This window comes from Accipiter gentilis, chromosome 14 (assembly GCF_929443795.1).
Source record: "Accipiter gentilis chromosome 14, bAccGen1.1, whole genome shotgun sequence".
Classification (NCBI taxonomy): Eukaryota; Metazoa; Chordata; class Aves; order Accipitriformes; family Accipitridae; genus Astur; species Astur gentilis.
In genome coordinates, this window is record NC_064893.1 from 33,235,749 (window position 1) to 33,257,281 (window position 21,533).

At 46.6% G+C, this 21,533-nt stretch overlaps 1 protein-coding gene across 7 annotated transcripts; it reads left to right on the plus strand.

Moving 5' to 3' along the window:
- Positions 1-596: 596 nt before the first annotated feature.
- ASXL1 (ASXL transcriptional regulator 1) lies at positions 597-19,096 on the plus strand. 7 transcript variants are annotated; one of them, XM_049816657.1, is made up of 13 exons: positions 634-704; positions 1,336-5,129; positions 5,604-5,686; positions 8,556-8,664; positions 9,789-9,909; positions 9,984-10,081; positions 10,418-10,511; positions 10,800-10,952; positions 11,383-11,546; positions 11,652-11,748; positions 12,261-12,366; positions 12,839-13,454; positions 14,179-19,096. In XM_049816657.1, exons 3-13 carry the CDS (start codon positions 5,631-5,633, stop codon positions 17,107-17,109), a joined length of 4,545 nt encoding a protein of 1,514 aa, XP_049672614.1. In that variant the 5' UTR covers positions 634-704; positions 1,336-5,129; positions 5,604-5,630; the 3' UTR covers positions 17,110-19,096. The 7 variants fall into 7 exon arrangements, 6 of the variants coding, with proteins under 6 accessions (XP_049672612.1, XP_049672614.1, XP_049672616.1 ...); XM_049816659.1 differs by having other exon boundaries at positions 662-704; positions 5,057-5,129; XM_049816658.1 differs by lacking the exon at positions 634-704 and having other exon boundaries at positions 1,221-1,561; positions 5,057-5,129.
- Positions 19,097-21,533: the final 2,437 nt, after the last annotated feature.

Here is a 21,533-nt window from a genome sequence, read left to right on the forward strand (position 1 = left end):
CTCCCTCCCAGGTTTGCCGGAGCCCGCTCTCCCAGGGCCGGGAACGCCGGCCACGCAGCCGCCTCCCGGCCCGGGCGGCGCCGCTTCTCCCACCACTGCCCGGGGGAAGGAACCCCGCCGCCATGAGGCGAGGCCGACGGCGGCGCCCGCTCCCGGCATGCCGCGCGGCGCGGGCGGCGACCGCCGGGAGCTGTAGTCCACCGACGGAGGCGGGGCCGCGGCGGCAGCGGCGGCGGGAACTACGATTCCCGGCAGGCCTTGCGGTCTGTTTGCCTTCAAACGAGGCCCAGGCCCGCCGCGCCCGGCCCCCGCCCCTTCGGTCGCGGCGAGCCAACGCGCCGTGTCCCGCCGCGGCCACCGTCGCTGAGTCCCGCCCCCACTCCCCCCCCCCCCTTTGCTCCCAGCCCTTTGACCCCGTTGTTATGTCGGGCCCGAACCGCCGCCGCCGCCGCCGCCGCCTCCTCCCGTAACGCCCGCAGCCGCCCCCGCCTCGCGCCCCGCCCGCGCCCCCGCCCCCGCCCGCGCGCCCGGCCCCGCCACGCGCCCGCCCCGCCCCCGCCGCCACCCGCCCGCCCGCCCGCCCGCCCGCGCGCGCCTAACGGTCCGCGCCCCGCCGCCCCGCCGCCCCGCGCGGGAGGAGGAGGATGAAGGAGATGAAGCAGCGGAGGAAGAAGGAGCGCACGTGGGCCGAGGCCGCCCGCCTGGTGAGGCGGGGAGGGGGACCACCACCACGACGACGACGCCGCCCCGGTGGCCGCCGTGCCGCGGAGGGCCTGGGGTGGGCCCCGGGGCTCCGCCGGGCCCCGAGGGGCCTCCCCACCCCCCCCCTCCCGCCCCGGGGGTTCCTCCTCGAGTAACGGGGCCGGCGGCACCGCCCGCGGGGGGGTGGGGGGGCAGGAGGGGGAGGGGGTGCGGGGCGGGGGCGCCGGTGCTTCCCCCCCCCCCATGCCGTTCCCGTGGCCGGGGGGAGGGGGGGGGGGGTGGGCTCCGTGCTGTTGCGGCCGGTGTCCCCCGTCCGCGGTTGTTTTCCTTCCCGAGGCGGGTGGGACGGCGAAAAGCCCCCGGGGGGTGGGCGACGACACCGGGGCGATGCGAGCGCAGCCCCCCCGTCCCCGTCCCGGCCCACCCGGGGGGCTCTGGGACGAAGTGCCAGCCGTCCGGGGGGGTCCCCGCGGCCACCGCCTCCTCCCGTCAGTCCCGGGACGGGCCCTGGGGGGTGGGGGTGGGGGGGTTACCATCCCACAGCGGTACCGGTTCGGTATTTGCTGCCTGGGTCGTTGCCCGCAGCCCCGGCACGGTTCTCGGTGTGGGAACGGTTCGTTTTCTTCCTTTCAGATGGCTTAAGGCTGAGCGGGAAGAACCGGAGCCTCCGGGGAGAGGCCTGGCCTGAAGTCCGCTGTCAAAAGTTTCTGGTTTAATTACCGAGGTCGCAGGTTTTCTCCGTGAGCCAGACCTGCCCAAAACGCGGGCAGGGTGAGCGGCACGCCGGTGCCCGGGGTTAGACCCTTGCCACGCTCGGACGTTATTTTGTCACTTTTGTTTTTAGGAGACGTGGCCGCGGGTATGGCTTAGTCTTTGTGTCTTTTGAGAATCTGCTTGTTGAAGGCTTAAACTTCCAGACGCAGGTCTGTTTTGGTGGTGTTTGTGTAGGTCTGTTGGACACCGCTGTTGTTTGGCCATCGCAGTGGGAGAAGGATAAATTCCCTCCATGAAGCATTTAAAGCCCTATCTGTCTTGAACCCCATTTATAACCTGGGAAATACAAAAAGAAAAGTAACTTCGGTGTCTTTCAGGTAGTGAGCGTGAACTAGTCAGAAGCTTTATTTAAGGGGCGCACTCGGAGGTGTTGAGGCTTGTTGCTCGGCACGGAGCGCCGATGGTCGCCGCTGTCTCCTTCTGTGGCTGGCTGGAAGGAGTCTGCTCTTTTTGGCCTCTGCCTGGGGGCTGCTGTCTCTCGGTGACACAGTGATGCAGATCTGTGCAGGTACAGGAGTGCCAGTACATGGAGCGAGGGATGATCCGATTGCCCGCAGCCGGCGTGAACGGATCTCTGCGGTTTCCTCCGCGTAGCCCTGTCAGTGGTCTTCAACTTGTGAGGATGTGGGTCTGCTTGCTGTGTGGTGTATGGACTTCTGTAGAAATGGATTTACAGGGCTTGAGGGGGTTTTGTTTCCTTGCTTTTTCTTTTGTGCGTGTGTGTGTTTATTTTGTTTTTTGCTTGGCATGGTTATGCGTTGGAGCACATAAACATTCAGAAAGAACAGTGTGGGTCAGTCCAGCTGAGACTCGTGCCTGGTAATGAGGATGTTCGGGATAGGTCTTGGTGCTCTTTCTGAGTAAGATTTGTTTGGCTATCAGAGTGTTTTCTTACTGCATGCCAGGAGGAAACCTAATCAGACAAGCATCTCTCTTCCAGCAACTTGCATAATCTTTTGTGTGTAAATTATAATATTTTAGACCCACGTGACTTTTCTTGAAAAACTGGAGAAGGGCATAAGCCAGCCACTGTAGAACTTCACTGTAGGAGTCTGGTGGTCTAGTACCTCATCGTGCGTTTCTCTGAGATCCTGGTTCTGTGAGCCAAGCGTGTCACTGCAGGTGGCAGGGATGCTTTCCTGGTAGGTGACCTCGGGGGCAGAGGCATTGCTAGGTCACCTTGCACAAAGTCACCTCATTCAAATGTCCTGAGCTCTAACAGGTGAAAAAAAATCAGCATTTGTAGGCTGCTCAAAGCAGCACATGAGACAGTGAGTCTAAAGCAGTCTCCTAATACACCTCCTTACCCTCACATGATGGGAAAGGGATCTCTTCACGCAGGTCCTCTCACCTGTCTTTTGGCCAGATCCTCAGGCATAGGCACAGTGGGTGCATGAGATGTCTAAGCCTCAACAGCATCTTAGAGCCATTGATGAACCAGAAATAGAACGATCTCATACTAGATTATCCACTTAGAGAGACCCGCAGTTGCGTAGCTGCACTTCCAGCTTGCAGGACTGATTGTAAATCCACTAAAAATAGATCTTTATTTAACACTAGTCTTACACGTGCTCCCTGTCAAAATGCTTTTAATTTTCCTTTCTGACGCATGCTATTGTATTTTGTATTCCTCTCGATGTTTCTGAGAATCATAGGCAAAAGTGCTTTTCAGTGTTGCTGCTCCTACAGAGTTAATACTATGCACGTTCCATGAAATAAGCCTTCAAAGATTGATTTGAACACCCAGAGCCGTAGGACTATTCAACAAGTGCTATCGGAGCTAGACATCTAGTAAATTAATTGGGGGAGTGATGTAAACTTCCATAATTAGGGGCATAGGAACCCTTGACTATCAGTATTATAAATAGTGGGGGGAGGGGGGAATAAATCTTTTTGGGGGGTAAGGAATAGCTAACGTTGTTTAAGTTGTAGCTCCTAATACAAGATTGACGTGACACGGGCAGTGTCGGGTTGGAGAGGGATGGAGGGCCAGTGCTGGAGACTGAGCTTTGGTGGCTGGAGCTGCAACATCTTCTCTCCCCCAGTTCTTCCATTAAGCAGTCTGTACACTTAATATAGCTGTTGATTGGAAATTGTTCCCCTGAGCGTAGATTCTTTTATCTTTATGTAAATGCTCGTTCATGCTCCGTTTTAGGCTGTGTATTTTGCTTGCTGTGTCTGTCACTTGAGAGAGGTTTTATAAGCTGTGAAGAATTTCCTTATTTTTCAGAACAGGCATGTTCCATCTTGTGGATCTTGCACTCAACTCAGGAGTGATGTGTTTCCCTTTGTCAGCTGTCTGCTCCCTTTGAGTGACAGGGGGTGACAGTTCATGAGGAAGGCATGGAAACATCATAACCTATGGAGGTTTTTTGGTTAGTGGAAGAAAAAGTGCGATGGAGCTGGAATTAAAATTGTTTACTCTCTCTGAATATGGCTTATCACTTTCTTTGATCTTTTCTTTAAATTCTTTGTGTTTTATCTCAGGTTACGTGCTTCTCAAATTTCTGTCCCCTACCAGGTTAGCACCACCGATGCTTGCGATCTTCAAGCATCTGAAAAATACACATTTGGTGGATATGATTTAAGAAATTCCTTTTATCACAAAACATAGCTGAAGTGCAGAACTACAGTGATGTGGGTTGGGTTTTTTTCTTTACTTGCGGAGGCCGGAGATGGTACGGAGATGCAAATGGTGTCCTGCAGAACACTTTTTTTTTTTTCTGCAAATGTCCTGTTCATGCAACTTTAGAAGGCAGACAGCAGGCTCTGTGCCTTGCCACAGTGCTGCAGTGACTCAGTTCTAGATGTTGCTGATATAAATGGGACATTTGGGTTCCTCTACTGGCTTCTCACACAAGTCAAACTGAAAGACAGTTTGCTGTTGCTGACTACTCTAATGCATGGTAACAAATGAAATCAGAATTGTGCATCATTGTGGCCATTACGTTAGGGGAATTTAGACCACAGTTATGTTCAAAAAGTTCCCGAGTGAATACCCCTTGCTGCTTTTCTTGGATGTTTCAGGCCATGTTGAGTGCCTATATTGCAGTCTTTTTGCTGGATCGGACCCAGAAGTCTGTTGAGTTCAGCATCTTTTGCATTCAGAGAGCAGTGCTGTCCGCTTCAATGGAAAGCGCAGGAGGCAGCGCATGTTGGGCAGCTGTAGGGTAATCTGCTCCCAAAGAAACATCATGGTTTACATCTACTGCGGCTTATTTTTGTTCATTGTTTCCTGTTTATGTGGGTAATCTTCTTATCCACAGAAATGTCCAGTCCTCTTCTTGAATCCATGAGTTCTTGCTTCTAGACATTTTGGAGCAGTAGGTTCCACGGGCTTTAAAAAAAAAAAATGTAATACCCTCTTTAGTTCTTTGCATATAAGTGGCAATTCTATTCTTCATATAATATATGAAAGGAGGAGTTGTTGTTTATTGTATTGCCTTTTTAATATCTGATTTTACTTCTTTTCTTTCAAAGGCAAGCACTCCAAATCTTTTTAGTGTCTCTAGCCATAATTTTTTCCACATCCTTTACTGTTATTGTTGTCCTTTTCCGAATTCTGTCCTTCTCTGACAAGAATTCTGACTCTTACCTGTGGTACCCTTCTTGAGATGGAGCGAAGATGAAATGAATCCAGTAATCCAAGGAAGGTATGCTATTGAATTGTATAGTTGTTCAGCTATACTTTTATTGGCAGAAAAATACTGGATGCTTTATTGAGAGGTAGGAAGGTACATGGCAGGGAGAACATTTTACATCATTAAAGGTTGCTAACCACTGTACAGTTTTGAAGGTTGTATGTGGCAGCAGCTCGGTCTAATGTATATTGAAGTCTGTGGTAGAGCTTCCACTGGTTTCATGCTGTGGGGTCAAGGCCAAATTCTGCTGCTCGTTCTCTCCTTTATGTTTGTATTTCAGTTAATTAGGGACCAGATTAAGGTAAGCCTTTTGTGATGCTTACCGTGATCTAATCTTGAGGTAGCCTGAAATTTTTAGTGTGTGTCTTTTGCAGATGAGTAAAGTTTTAAGAGGCATATTATTGGATCTGAACCACAGCTTATGGAGTAGTTCTGTGAATGCAGAAGCAAATTCGGTAATGACACATGGTCTCTCTGTCTTTTCAGGTGCTGGAAAATTACTCTGATGCTCCTATGACCCCAAAACAGATTCTGCAGGTCATAGAGGCTGAAGGACTAAAGGAAATGAGGTTAGTATTGATGATCTCGTCTGAAACATAGTGTGGAGCATGGGGGAGGCTGCATATGAAGGCTTGTGTTGCTTCGTGCAGTTCTGCCTTGTCTCCAGCCCACTTTTCTTCTTCCTTTTTTTCTCTTTCTAGCATGGTAATATCAGATGACAGTATAGACATCTATATACAGGTTGTGGGTTTTTTTTTTTTCTTTGACAATAACTGGAAGCTGTTCTTGTATTTTTTTATAACATACAGAGTCCCCTTCATCCATCTATTGTAAAATAAATGCCTGTTGCAGATCAGACTCCTGCATTTTGTTGTACTTACCACTTACTTGTATGATTCTTTTGTAAGTAGCTCCCAGTGTTTTCTGCTATTGTGACTCCAGTTTGAGAACAGTTTAAGTTTTGTCTCCTCTGATGCTTCATTTCTAGAGCAGACGTTATGTTTTAGGAGACTCAAAGTCTTTATTTTATATTACTATACTGGCTTCTGCTTGGATTTCCAAACACCATGATAATGCAGCTCACACTGTTGTGGCTCTAGACATTGCACAGAGGAGATGCCCATCTCATCGTGGGTTTCATATGGAAAAGAACCTGATATGGAGCCTTGGAAATGACAGGAGTGGGAGACACTTTTCCTTGGTTAAGTTCCTGTGAACTTCCATTTGTTTCTGTGACAGCAGTAGAAGAGAAATAGAGAGTGTCTTGCAGATCAAAGAAAGTAGGTAACCATCATAGTCCAAATGCCTCAGCTAGTGCTGCGTGGCAAAAAAAAAAAGAAGAAAGTTTGACTACCAGAGACAGAAAAAGCACTCTCTTTTGGTTGCTGCCTATTGATTGACTTCTGGGGAACCCAGATGTGTGGGTTGTTTCTAGTCTTGATTGTCCCTCACCTCGATTCTGTGGACTGTTTTCCACCATGGTGTTTGCGTTTCCTGAACCTGTACTTTACCTAGCTACAGAAGGTAAAATGATTTTTTTTTCTGGGAGCTAACAACTCAAAATGTTAGCTTGTTTCTGCTCCTTATTTGTGTCTGAAATCAGGAAACAGCTGGGATGGTTTGAATAGTGAAAATCGGTGATGCATACAGAGGTGTCATGTGTAGGAGTTGCCATTGTTTGGAGAGGGACGATGCCGGCGGGTGTTGCTGCATCGATACCAGAGCTGTTAGAACGCCCACCTACCACTGGCGATCCTTGCTGAGGAGATTTTCACTGGTTTGGATATGGGCAGTGGTTTCACAGGTCTGAGTAGAATTCAGACAGGTTTTTAATGAGGACCTTCATATACAGCTTTGTTCTAATCAATACTCTGCACCTTTCTGACATCAGTCCTATTACTTCAGCAGATCGTTGAAGATCTGCGTGCATAGGCTGTCCTCTGCTAAAGGTAATAGCAGGTCTCTTTTCACACACATAAAGTATCTTGGTGCTCTCCCAGTTTTGACAAGTGACCTGTCACAGTACGTAACTAAAGACCAGACTTCGGAGCATGTGTCGAGTTAAATCCCACAGAGCTAAGTTGTTTCTTTAAAGGTCAGAGTTTTTCCTTTGGGATATCTGCTTTTTCTTCCCCAATCACTAACTCCACTTTAAGAAAAGACTGTTTTCTTTGGAGCGTAATTGTTCACAGAATAAAGGCAGTGATCCTGCCTAGCTAAATGTGCCACAGACTTTGCTGGTACTTGTATAGAAGCCCTTCCTGAAACTCCATTTCCTGAAGGAAATGCCTTGGTGGCTCAAGATGTTTTTCCCTTTGAATCAATACTGAGGCAGCGTTCCCTGGTTTGGAGGTCACACCGGTCCGTTGGGAGGGCCGTGTTCCTTACCAGTGGCATTAATGGTCCTTCATGGCTGATGCTTGAGCCAGGACACTTGTGCCCAGCACCATTGCTGAGTTCTAGCTCCTAGGAGAGTTTTAACTGTTTGGTTTTTTCCTCATTTGGGGGAAAACTGCTTGTTTTGCCATTCTAAGAAAGCGTGCTGTGTGGCTGGTTAGTGTGCTTGGAGCTTTCTGTTAAACACAGAAGGGAAAACACTGTCTAACAGGACAGAAGGCTGGAAATTTTTTTCATAACATCTAAAAGTGATACAGGGTAATTTTGTCTGTTGCCAAGGCTTGTGCAGAAATGTCCAAAAAAACAAACGCATGCAGGGTGGAAACAGAAACTGCTCTAAGTTTTCGATTTGAGAATGATTTTCTTTGAAATATTTTGTCTCAATCCAGTTTTCAGTTTCACTTTTAATAATAATGAAATCAATGCTGCTTTAATGTCTGTTCCAGGTAACTTTCTGTCTGCACATGTGTGACTTATTGGAAAACATGAGATTACGTGGCACAGAATTTCCATCATTGTGAACGTAGGATGGTTGCTTTAACCAGAGAGCTACGTAGGACTTGACAAATTAGTGCATCAGACCTTTTATATCTAACTTTGCTAGTGCAGTTTGTCTGTGACAAGTCAGGGAAGACATTCCAGAAACAGTATGCTGGGTTTGTTTGCATCTTTCTACTGCTGAATAAATCTGGGTTTTTTGTAAAATCAATCCAAGTCTGAAAGTTTCAAGCAGAGAAAGGGAGGAAACAAGTAATACAAGTTAGAAACGTCTAAAAATGGCTGAGGATAACTTCAAAATTGGCATAACATTTGCTGTTTTCTGCTGATTGCTTCGCTGTGATGTGTTGAGGCTGATGTACAGGTCAAAGAGGAAAACAGTAATGTTGTTCTGACTGAAGTGCCCATCCCATAAAGTTAATAAGCATCATCTCTGTTTCCCTCAGTCAGCTAAATGACGTCCATTTAAACAGATCTCTCAGGCTGTTTTTTTGACAAGGCCATTTCTTAAAACTTAGTGTTTTCTTTCTTTCTCCGTTTCAGTGGCACTTCTCCCCTAGCCTGCCTCAATGCCATGCTCCATTCCAATTCAAGGGGAGGTGATGGACTCTTCTACAAACTGCCTGGACGCATCAGCCTTTTCACACTCAAGGTAAATGCTGAGTTCCTGCTCTCAACTGAGGGCCGAGGTGCGAGTTCTGCTTGTTATGCATAGCTGAGTGTTAAACTGTCACTAAGCATCATAGAGCTGAATGTGCTGCATGCAAGATCGTCATGTGAAAGAGTGTCTGGAATTCATTATTTTATTAGAGCTTGTACCTTTGAGCTATATTGAGCCATATATGATAAATTCCTTTTTGAAAAAAAACCCTATTATTTCTTGAATTGCAATAGCAAGATAAATCCTCTTATTCCAGTACTTGTGTCCAACTCAGGTGGGCGCTTATTGCAACAGTCCCATTCACTCCTTTTCTGCCAGCCACAAGGGAACACAGCCAACCAATAAATTAAATTGGTCTAAGAGCTTGTAGCTACAAGTAAAATCTTGATAGGAAAATGTATATTCATTCTTCTGGTTGCATGGTTTGTGCTCCACTGCATTTTGTGTATATTTAGTGTCACCATTTTCCTCAGATCTTGAGGTCTCTCTGAAACGTTTTTTATTTTTAGTTTATTGTCCCAGTAATCTCAAATGCTGAAAATGTTTATGGTCTTAGGCTTTTCTTTTGCATTGTTTTGTCCTGTTGGATTCCCTGATAAATATTAGCTTGATAGACAACAGGTATCTCAGCTATTTCATCTGCATATTTTTTCTGTTGTCAGAAAATCTTGTTGAATTGCCGTATTTTGCTGAAAATAGATGGAATTGAAATGGCTTTGATTATACGAGTCGTAAATGCATCTTTTAAGCTTACTATCTTAGTATTTGGCTACTCTGATGCTACCTATTCTTTCGTAGTAAGAATGAGATACTTGTCTTTAATACAAACTACTTGCTTGCAGAAAAGCGTGACGAATTTTTAACCTTATGTATTTTGGATATGTTTGAGTTACTCATCTAGGAGGTGTCTATGAAGCGTGCTAGTAGTTCAGATGACTTCTATTCCACTGTGAGCCCAAATATACTTTAAAATATCTTTCTGCATCAAGGATTAGGGAAGATGAAAAAAATTAAGCTTAAGAAGTATATCCGCTAAACTGTCTGTTCCCATTGGTTTAAGTTGTAGTGGTTGGGTGGGACAACTGTAGCCATCCCAGTTCTGTTTGCCCATTTAGAAGGATGCCTTGCAGTGGTCTCGGAATCTGTCTGTGCCAGAAGGGGAGGAGCTGGAGGATACGGCAGATGCAGAAAGTTGCGAATCCAATGAAGCAAGCACTGTGAGTGGTGATAATGATGGTAAGTGTCTAATGAAATTAATATTAAACTATAGGATCTACTTCTGTGTCTGACTGAGTGCCCACCTCTTTCAGTGTCTCTTGATGAAACCTCCTCTAATGCCTCATGTTCCACTGAATCTCAGAGCAAGGGACCTGCTGCTACCAGGGAGAGCTACAGAACCTCCTCCCAGGTAGGAAAAAGTGGGACTAATGGGAAGTGTGAAGCCTCTCAAGGGGAGCTTTCATTACTGTATGATGGTTGGGTGAGCGTGCCAGGGACTAGTTGTGCGCAGGTGCCTCGGAGTTATGGGGCTGTCTTCTTAGGTGGGGAGTTTACAGTATGGGGAGGGATCATGTACAGGAAGGTAATTTTGAATTCTCTGCTATTCATAAATGTAATGACACCTGAAGATTTACCTAGGAGCTGGGTAGCTCTTTAACTGAGTAACATGCTGCTTAGAAGATTATTTTACCCCTCTGTAATGTCTTTGTTCCTTTTTTGTTTTTGGTTTCTTTCTGGCCTGCAGACATCCAAACAAAAGAAAAAGACTGGTGTAATGCTGCCACGTGTTGTCTTAACACCACTGAAAGTAAATGGGGCACACATGGAGTCTGCCTCTGGTGAGCACTGCTCTTGTGGTGGTGGTTTTCTAATGACTGCATAGGTAGCTTTTAATCAGTAGTCCCTAGTTATCTGTAAGTTTGCCTGAGGATTTCTTCAACGCTTGATGAGAATGCATGTGACTGTGGAGAGCTCTATATGTGTTTAACTCCAAAATAGTTGGTAACTGGGCAATACCCTGTAATAGCGGGTCTGTTATTAGCAGATAATTCTTGTATGTTAAATCACTCTCTAAGTTGGGCTTCTGCTGTTCTTTGCATATTTTTATGTAATTGTTTTGCTTTTAGGCTTCACAGGAAGGCATGCTGATGGGGAGAGCAGTAGCACATCCAGCAGCAGCAGCAGCTCTTTGGCCCTGTGCAAAGCTACCTTGCGTAGTAGAACAGAAATAAACAGGGATCCTCCACAGCTTCTGAGAGGCATCCGAAAGCCCACAGCTGGTAGGTGCTTCTAATTAAAGTTAGAAGAATAACTGGCCATAAAAGCAGGCAATGTTGAAGTCCGTGTGTATCTGAGAAAAGAACACTGAGGTTCTCTTCCTTCAGAAGGCATGTGATGATCTTGATGCTCACAAGCCAGACCTTCCTCCCTGTACATTAGTGGGACAATTGTTTAAAAGTTTGCCCAGTCTGAAGAGCAGCATCGAGAATTGTACCTGAATATGACAGAAATGTGACCTTGTATCAAAATTCCAGATGCATGTCTATTCATTAGTGTGTTTGAGAGAGTCTTTCTTCATACTTGAATACTACAGCCTTTTCTCGTGCATCTTGCTTCTTTTGCTGTAGTAGCTTGACATGAATTTCTTGCCCATAATGCCGAAATACTTTTATACAATATTTATTTCATTTGCCTGTCCTTAAACTACAGGGCAAATGAAACGAAACAGGGGTGAGGATATTGACTTTGAAACGCCTGGTTCCATTCTTGTCAATACAAACCTGCGAGCTCTGATAAACTCCAGAACCTTTAATGCGCTCCCATCGCACTTCCAGCAGCAGCTTCTTTACCTCCTTCCAGAAGTTGATAGACAGGTATGAAGGTGCAGCACTTGGGTGTTTTCCATTCACTGCATTGCCTCTTGATTGTGGAACAGCTGGAGCAAATATTTTCTGTTTGTCCTGGGTTTGTCCCATTAGGTTGGGGCTGATGGGCTGATGCGTCTCAGTGGCAGTGCTCTGAATAATGAATTCTTCACCCACGCTGCACAGAGCTGGAGAGAACGACTAGCTGATGGTGAGTAGGTTTGCTTTGCTAGGTGGCTGGAGAATAGGTACTCATTTTATGGGATTTATTTTGTTTTTCTTTTACAGTTAATGAATGGGAATTCAGTCCAGCTTTGCAGCGTATCTGGCTATGTTGCCCCCAACTTTTCTTCTGTTTTCTTTTTTTTTTTTTTTTTTTTTTTTTTCTTTAAAATCAAACATGTGTTTCCTTTGGTGCCATGGGACCTTCAGAATGAAGTGGCGGAGGTCTAAAGTAGTGCCAGACTTATCTTTCCTGAAATGGTGGCCTGTGTCTGGTAAAACATGATTTCTTTCTTTTTTTCAGACTTGCTTGAGGCTGTGTGACCATTGCCCTTAAGGAGTTGCAGGCAGCATGTGGATCCATAGTAGGGTGGAGAACAGGGCAATAATAGAAAATCTGTCCTTTGTATATATAGCTACTGTACTGTTAAAACACAAAAGATTGTATTTGCAGAATCAGTTTGGTTTGGGATTGAATTTCAGTCTCTTGCTTCCATGTAGGTGAATTCACTCATGAGATGCAAGTTCGAATTCGGCAGGAGATGGAAAAGGAAAAGAGAGTGGAGCAATGGAAAGAGAAGTTCTTTGAGGACTACTATGGACAAAAGTGAGAAATTTTACCTCATCTGTCCTGTTTTACCTATGTTTATGCAGGTGGCAGAGTGTCTTTCTGCTTGCGGATACCTGAGAAGATGCAGCATAAACTCCTTGGAAGATACAGGTGGTGGGGTGAATCATTCAGACTGTTGCTCTAGGGAAATCCTTAGTGGAATTGGCTGGGTCACAGCAGAATTTTGTAGCCTGTCTATTTTGTTTCCAAGACAAATTAATATTACTTGTTTTCCGTCACACATCTTTACATTTTCTTATTTTTCTCACTCCCTGTGATGGTAATGTGGGATAGCAAATTTATAGGTTGTCTCATTGCAGACTGACTTAATGAGGTTTTGATGAGCATCTGCTTTGTCATCTGTATGTTACTGTGTATAGTGGTATACAGTACAGCTATAAGTAAAAGATTAAATGCTTGAATTAGGATGGGTTTTAGCTTTTAGCTAGTTCTTGTGTTTGCCTCATAGGTTGGGCTTGACCCAAGAAGAATCCCAGGAGCAGAATTTGGTGCAAGAAGATGCTGAGAACAGGACAGGAATGTCTGTTAAAGGAGAAGCAAGACTGCCACGCGGTCCTTCTACACGGCAGAGAGATGGGCACTTCAAAAAACGCTCCCGGGCTGACCTGCGATGCAGAGCCAGGAGGAGCCTGTACAAATTGCGTGAACCTGAGCAAACGGAGGCTTCCAAAGAGACCGCTTCTGTGGGACCAGATTCCTCTCTTCATAAAGAGACAAAGCCTGAGAAAGACCTGAAGAAAGATGATCTGACAAGCCCTTCGGCTGCAGTACTGAAGCCAGAGAGTGCAGAATTGCACCTCTCTCCAGAGACTTCCAAATTACACAGTAAATCGGAAGATCTGTCATTGGCAGCTGCAAACAGAATTCCCAGTTTGCCCCAGGAGAACTCTGCTCGGGAGTCCAAGGACCAGAAGAGGAAATGCTTTGAGGAGGCTGCCTCTGCGTCCTTCCCCGAAAAGAAGCCCCGGCTTGAAGATCGTCAGTCCTTTCGTAACACAATTGAAAGTGTTCACCCAGAAAAGCCACAGCCTACTAAAGAGGAGCCAAAAGTCCCACCCATCCGGGTAGGAAAGAGAATTATAGCTGCTTGGTATCTCAGGGCTGTCATGCTCAGTAGCATCAAAACATTAAAATGTCAAGTGTTGTCATCTTAAGAAGTGGAATCTTTTCATTGGTAGAGCTGGCTAAGTACCCCTGATTACCACAGTTTACTATCTTATTTAGACAGGCAAAGAATGGAATATCATTCCAAGGTCTTTGCACAAGAGCACAGGGTAACCTTGACTTACTCTGTTAGTTGGTATTTCTGTGGATAGAGAAATCACTTTTCCTGAAACTAGCTGACTTGTTGCAAGAGACCTTCAAATTGTATTCTTTATCCTGTGTAGTTTCTCAGTTCCTTTCCTTTTGGGCAGAATCGTAGTATTCCTTCTGACTTTTCCCATTTTGGCTAGAGGTATCCATCTTGGCTTCGGGATTGTCATCCTGGTGTAAAGGAGACCATTTTGATTTCTGAAGGTCTGAATGCAAATCACTTATTTCGTATTAGCGGGCACTGGTAAAACAATGTGAATATTAACTGAGCTTTACATATTGCATGACAGAGCACATAAGCAGAGGTTACAGAGAGCATGCTAATTCTCTGTCAAAATTAGTTTTTAAGTTGGAATTTCAAGTTTTTGTTGAATTCTTGTGATAAGAACTGTGATGAACAGATGCTAATAAAATGCATCTCACTGTCTGAAAATGGTCAAATGTTAGAACTAAGTGCTTTTCCCTTTCTTTCAGATTCAACTTTCACGTATTAAACCACCCTGGGTGGTTAAAGGTCAGCCCGCTTACCAGATATGCCCCAGGATCATCCCCAACACGGAGCCCTCCAGCCGGGGCAGGACTGGGGCCAGAACACTCGCAGACATTAAAGCCCGTGCTTTGCAAGCCCGAGCCCAGCGAGAAGCTGCTACAGCCGCCATTGGAGGTGGGGGTGGCCCAGGTGGAGGGAGAAACACTGATGAAGGAGGTGGTGGAGGAGAATCCAGCAGCCATACAGAGCACCGGAGATCAAAGAGAGCTCATGGAAAGCGTTCGTCAGATCTACAACGAACACAATTACTGTCGTCTCTCCATGTGAATGGAGAAAAGGCTAACTCTGAGGTGGCTGCTCAGGAGGCCAACACAAATTCCTTCCTTTCTTCAAGACAAGACCCCTTTTCTTCAAAGAGCGAGGGAAGTGGTGATCTGGAACGCGCTGCAGGCACTAGCTCAGGGGAAGCTCAACCTGGTGATGGTTCACCTAGAAGGCAGTTCTGTGATGCTTTGACTGGGTCATCCTTAGACAGTGCAACTTCTGAGAGGCAGGAGGAGAGCCCTGAGCAGCTCCTCTGCGACCCAAGGACCGAAACCCCGTCTTGTGTTGCATCACAGGAGAGGCAAAGTACAAAGCTGAAATGCGTGATTCCTCCAGTGAACGGTCTGTCTTGTTCTCAGGTGCAGGGAGCTGTGATCAGTCCTACAGGAAAGAGGGTTGTGTCAGAATTCAAAGATGTTAGTGCTCCCGCTGTACAGTTGGATTATCATTCGGACACACAGGAAAATTCCTCCAATTGTCCTGCTCTCCTGCCAGAATTGTCATCAGGTGGTAAAGAATGCCATGAGCCAGAAATGGTATCTAGATTTAGATTTAATGGCTCTGAAACATTTGTGGAAAAATGTGTTGCTGATAGTGATAACTCCAAAATGGTGACTACTGGAGTGGAGAAAGCAGTCCCTGCACTGTATAACTTTGCACACCTGCAGGCAGAGAAAGAGAGTGATGGCAAACTAAGTAATGAAGAACAGAATACAGAGTCTCTGGTGAAACCCTCTTTACATGATGACTTTATTTCTCAGAATAGGGTAGATACCTCTGAAAAACTTCTGCAGCTGAGGGAGAGGTGCCCTAGAACAGAACAAGAAGATGCGCATCAGCCACTGAGAGAGACTCAAGAGTTCAAGACAAACGGAAATGATGAAGTAGAGAGTACGCACAGTGAAACAACAGATACTGCTTCAGATTTTGAAGCTGATGTAGCTGATGAGAATGTAGAGATGGATATATGTTTCAGAAGTGTCAGCTGTAGGGAGGTGACTGGGAAAGACTCCTCCTGTCACAGCAGCACTGAGAGATGTGATAGGATTAGGTCAAAATCATCTGTGGAAACAGATAGTCTGGCCTGTGTTGTGGACTTCCCTGCAGTTGCAGCGATGAGCGCTGCACCTGCATCTCAGAGATGGGAACCACATGCACCGTTGCCCCAGAAAGCCAAGCAGCTGACAAGTTCTGCTCGGCCTGTATCCTCTGTTGAAACCAGCAACCCTTTGGTGATGCAGCTGCTTAAGGGGAACCTTCCATTGGAAGAAGTTCTCCCAGTATCTCATGGCAACATCAAGCTGGAAATCACACAGCCGCTGCTGGACAAGCAGTCAGAAAGCCTCTCCCTGCAAATGGAGAGAGGTAGCAGTTGCTATTTTGGCAAAGAATCTTCTCCAGATGTAGGAATAAAGATGAGTGCCCCAAGCAGGAGCGATGACTTCCACTCACTGAGATCTTCCATGGATCCCCCGGAAAAGAAGTGCGGATCAGGGGCAGCGTTACCTAGAGCAGAGGATGCGGAGGATCAATCTACTTCAGAAAAACATTCCAAAGTTGGCTCGACTTTAAGCTGCCAAGACCAACTGGCAAATGTGGCAAGTGCCTCTCAGAAGCCTGAAGATATGGCCCCCCGGGAAAGAACATTTTCTTCCTGTAGCTTTGAGGAGCAAAAGGAGTTGTCCAAGGTCCATCGGGTGCCACAGCACAACCCACTGACAAGTGTCATCACAAATAGGAGTCCAGAGAAGTTGAACGCCTCTACGGAGCCTCAGTTTTTATCTCCAACTGTAACTTCTCTTGGTCCAAATCAGACAGGAGGTACGTCAGTCAATAAAAATTATGTTGGAGTTCAAGGCAAAAAACTCTTTGGTTCTGGTTTTCCTTGCAACCCCAGCGTTAGACTACATCACTCCAGGGCTTTGGATCAAGTTTCAGCCATAGGAACCTTGTCCCCCAGCAAACAGATTCCTCTGAGCAAGAGCTGTGCATCAGGAGAAGGAATGCCAGCTGCAAGGGACGAATGGACTTCAAAGCAGCACACCGACACCCTGGGAGGAATAAAAAATGAGAATGTGCTGGCGTGTAGCAGCCCAGCCAAGAGTAACACAGAGAACCAGAAGGATGCAGCACAAAACCCTGTGGAGCTGACTGAGCATTTGCAAAGTATTCCACTTGTTATGGACTTGCCATTTTTTAAGTTTTCAAGGGAACCAGGAAAAGGACACAATCACCCTTTGGAGCCTTCTTCCATACCCTCTCAGCTCAATATCAAGCAAGCATTTTATGGGAAGCTTTCTAAGCTGCAGCTTAATTCCACCAGCTTTAATTATTCATCCAGCACTCCAGCTTTTCCCAGAAGCCTTGCTGGAAGCATGATGCAGCTAACCCACAAAGCGAACTTTGCTGCAAACCATAATACGTCCCTTTCTGTGCAGATGTTTGCTGATAGCAGCAGTGTTGACGAGATATCGTTCAAGTGCTCGTGCAGCCTTAAAGCCATGATCATGTGTAAAGGCTGCGGGGCGTTTTGTCACGATGACTGTATAGGACCCTCTAAGCTTTGTGTATTGTGCCTTGTGGTGAGATAATAAATTATGGCCATGGGACAAATTGTATATTCAGTGTGTGTATTTTGATAACGACTGATCCTAAAACCTGTACACAAAATACTATTCTGTTTATAGTAGAAATGCTATTACACTTTGTTTTGGTGAGGAAAGTTGACTTGCCTTCCCACTAAAAGCTACAGTGCAAAACCCTTTCTTGCTCACGGTTACACTCCAATCTCGGTGGGCTGCGCCCCACTGGAGCGATCCTTCTGCTTCGTGCTATCGTGGAAATACTGATTGTGCTCTGGTACACGTGCTGAGGCTAACACCTGAGTGACAGGCAGTTTGCTGTGGCAATCCGTGGACCCTCTGTCAAGGAAATCTTTACATCCAAAGGAACTGGAACAGGGTGTTTTCTATTTCAGGGCTGCGCTAGGTGAGGCCCTACAGTCTTCCACTCTCCCCTTCTGCCATCTCCATTCTTGGTTTCTGTGGGAAGGACCGCTGTACAGTAAGTGTAAGCAAAGAGCTGCTCTGCAGTGACGGTTCTGTACAGTCTTTGGATGCTACAGCAGAACGTGGTGCCCAGTAAAGCACTCTGCAGGTGGCTGTAGAGCCATATACAGCTAACAGTATACTGGACGGAACCAACTTGGAGGATGCAAGAAGAAGAGTTAAAAAAAAAAAAAGTGGCAGGTGCCAACCGAATGCCTTCTGCTGGTCTGCAGGAAGATGTGTGGCGCAGGGAACTGTGTGCCTGGCTGAACTCTTGGACCAGCCGATGTGACTGCCTCTTTTGGCTGACTTGCCACAAACTAGTGTGAAATGTCGGAGGTTCCTAGAAGCTCGTTTACGTGGCCAGCAATCTCTGCATTGCAGCCCTGCAATGAGGACCTTAACGTGACAACATCTGACCACTTGCAAGCGTCTAGCTGTGCATCTGTGTGACGATCATCTAACATTTAAAGCAGTGTTTTTTCCTTTTTTTTATATTTTCATTCTTGGATGTATAAAGTGAATTATTTGGCTCCTGTAAGTATCCTCTATGCATCTGTTTGATCATGTATTTATATGTTGTACACAGTACTGGCCAACTCTGTAAATGGATGTAATGTACATAGAACATAAAGGGTTCTTTTTTTTTTCCTTGGATTTTCAGGCTCTACAGCAGTATTGCATTAAAGTGGTGTTAGTTATTAATCTGCATCTGTAGTCAGAGCCACTGTATTCTGTCTTGCCTAATGTGAGGCTCAACACGCAACGGTGTCTCTCGGTTCTGACAGCCTCCCTCTCTGCCCGGGTGTCCCTGCTGCGTTGTGCAGGTAGACTGTGATGTGCGGACTCAAGGATGACCTGATGGGATTTGCCAAGTCGAGTGTACTTCACTGGTCGCTCCTCTAAGCTATTGCCAGTTGTTGCTGTAACTGATCTCCTAGAGCACGGCTGTAGCTGCGTTGCAAGAAGGTGAACATCCTTGAGAGCAAAACCGTGACTCTCTTCCTTGTTGGAGCAATTACTTACCAAGAAATAATTGCTTCAGTGAGGGGAGAAGTCGGCCGTTTCATTTAAGCAGCAGTAGCAAGAATTGTAGGGGTTTGGGGTCTTTTTTCTTTTGTCCCTTTTCTAGCTCTATCCTACCTCCCTTGACCATGCACTTTTTTCTTTTTTTTTTTTTTTTTTTTTTACTGTACAAGTCCCTGTTTGAGATGCAAGCCTGAGGGATGCAACAAGTTTAGTCTCTGCAATGGTTTATCCTTAATGCACCCGACAGCCTCATGTTGTGGGAATGAGAGAGACCCGTGCACACACCCCGGGATGAACAGAACTGCGGTGTTGGTGATGGCGGAGCGGAGGTGTGAAACCTGCTTACCAAAGATAGGGAGCGGAGCTGGGGGGTCTGGCTCTGCCTCCTTTGGGGCCACTGTAGTGTACAGATGGAACTGGTCTGGTTTGCAGAGCCCTCCGGGGGGGCCTGCTCATGTATGTCCCTTGTGGTATTGGAAAAATAAACACTCTGTAAAACCTGCATTTGTGGTTTCAATCCTCTTTTTCTGAAGTCATCCTTTGTGCTCTCTAAGGCAATACTGCTTTTCCTTTCCTCTTTTTTAACTGGGAGTGTTCCAGAGCTCTGCTCAGATGATTAAAAGGGAGGGGCTGCAGTCCTGTCTTGGCTTCATTAAATCGGTTTTTATGCACTTGCAGAGAACTGAAGGCAGTGCACCTACTGCAGACACGGTGCGTGGCTCTTGGGAAACACATACCTGAGTGCTCCAAAAGCAGCAGCGTGGCAGTGGGATGCTGCGGGATCCCGCAGTAATGGGGGGGGGGGGGGGGGGGGGGATACCTGCCCTGCCTATGGGCAGCAGCACCGACACTGGCCCAGGGGTCTTGCTGCTGCTGTTAACGTGGCTTTTACGTTACCAGCTTACTCAATTGTTGGATAAGTGGATCTGAAAATGTCTTCTCAAGTGCGTTAACAACGTGATACCAATTTTACTGTTCATTGAAACTACCTGTAAACGACTTTATTGTTATGTCCTTCCTCTCTCTTTTCTAGGTAGTAGGAAAAGAATAACATGAATTATTCTGTTACAGGGGTTCTGGTCTCATTGCGTCGATCTTCCGCAAGGCAGACGGTGATCTCATAAATTGGGCAGTGGGGCTGTGGGAATGTTTAGACCCGTACGGTGGTATAATACTGAACTTCCTTGTGTTCTGTGGTGCTGTGGTGTTGCAGAGCAGCGGCGGTGGTGCCCCATTCTCCCCATTCCTCCACATCACTAATGCCGGGGGGTTGGTGGGCAGGAGCGCAGCAGCAGTGAAGCCTACCTTCTTCGGTCTGCTTGCTTAAAAAATCCCGGTGAGAAGGAAAAGGGGGGCAAAGCTGAGCAGTGCTGCCCCTGACTGCAAAGGAAGGTCTGTCCCAAGCATGGGAGAAGGTTTATGGTTTAAACTCTGCATCGCTCCCATCGGGAGTCAGGATTTATCTGGATGTGAACATCGGTCCTGGCTGCAGCCCTTCAGTGGTAGGAACCGACCCATCCCAAATCCGCCGACCTCGGACGTCTCCTGCACGCCGGCAGCGTGCTGCGGCACGAGCCGCAGGGTCTGCACTAGCACAGGAGCCGTGCGTGGCCAGGGCAGCGGCTCTTCTGGCCCCAGCTTTTGTGGGTTTCGGTAGTTCATTGATGTTCTTCTCACTCTGGCAGGCTTTGGCTGCCAGCACAGGTGTGGTTAAAGATGTCCAGATTGTCTAAATATGCTAAAAATAAGTAACGCAAAAAATAAGTATAGAGTTGTTACTTAGGTAAGCTTTAAAACTGCTAAATAACTGACATCAAGTTTTCTATTTTATTGGTGTGGTGGATGATGATGTCAGGATTTGTTACTTCTAGAATAGGGGAGCTTGGAGGTTTCAAGAGTAAAACTCTATTAATGTCAGAATTTCACACAGAGCAAATATAAATTAATTTTTTCTTTTCTGTATGATATTTATCAGATAATAGATTTTTTCTCTCACAGATGAAAAAATCTGCTGTTTGGGTCTGGCTCTGTGGTGCTCTGGAGCATCGTGGCTCCGCGATGGAGCCGGCTGCGGACAGAGGGGACTTCCCAAGTCGGCCAAGAGACCCGCGACCGTGGAGCTGCGGAAGCAACAGCAGCTATTTCCAAAGGTACTGAAAACGGGTTCGCACGCTGGTGCGACTGAGCGCTGCTAATCCCCGTGGCTTTGCTCCATTTGAAATTTGGGGGCAAAGCTTATCCAGAGGCTTAATGGTGTTCAACCCAACTGCGTCAGGGACACATGGGAGACGCTTTACCTGTGTGCACTACAGACCCCTCACGTTCGCTCTGTGTACGCACATACATTAACTAATTGTTACGGAAGGTCCATCTGGGACGTGCTATCCCGGGTGACTATTTACAAGCACAAATGTCCAGGCGGGTCCTTTTGGCCGTCGCTGAAGGCTGCAGCAGCAAAACCTGCGGCGGGTTCTGCCCGCGCCGCATCGCAGGCACCCGTAAGAAAAGCAAAAGGCAGCGCTTCCACCAAAGCTGCAAACCGATTTGGCTCATCTTTCCTGGGCCCTCCTGACTGTCAGCCAGCCACTGATGCAAATCAGGAGATTTTTGTCTACACAGTGCTTTGAGATAAAACGTTTTATGGATGCAAAGATTTATTATATTTAGTGAATAAAGCTGGTAACGAAAAATCAGTATTTTCCATGAGGGAGAGGGAGAACTTTCCACAAACTTCAATGAAAACTCTTTTTTTTTCTTTTTTTTTTCTTTTTTTTTTTCACAAAAAACAGACACTTCACAAAATTAATTTTGTCAAAATATAAGTTAAGCATAAAATTTGTGACTAGCCCCACTTGTGAGTGCTAACGCTGCTCTCTATGGTACCCGCAGCTGTCTGTTAAGGAATGGAAAGCACAGCTTATGTCAAAATTATTGAACGA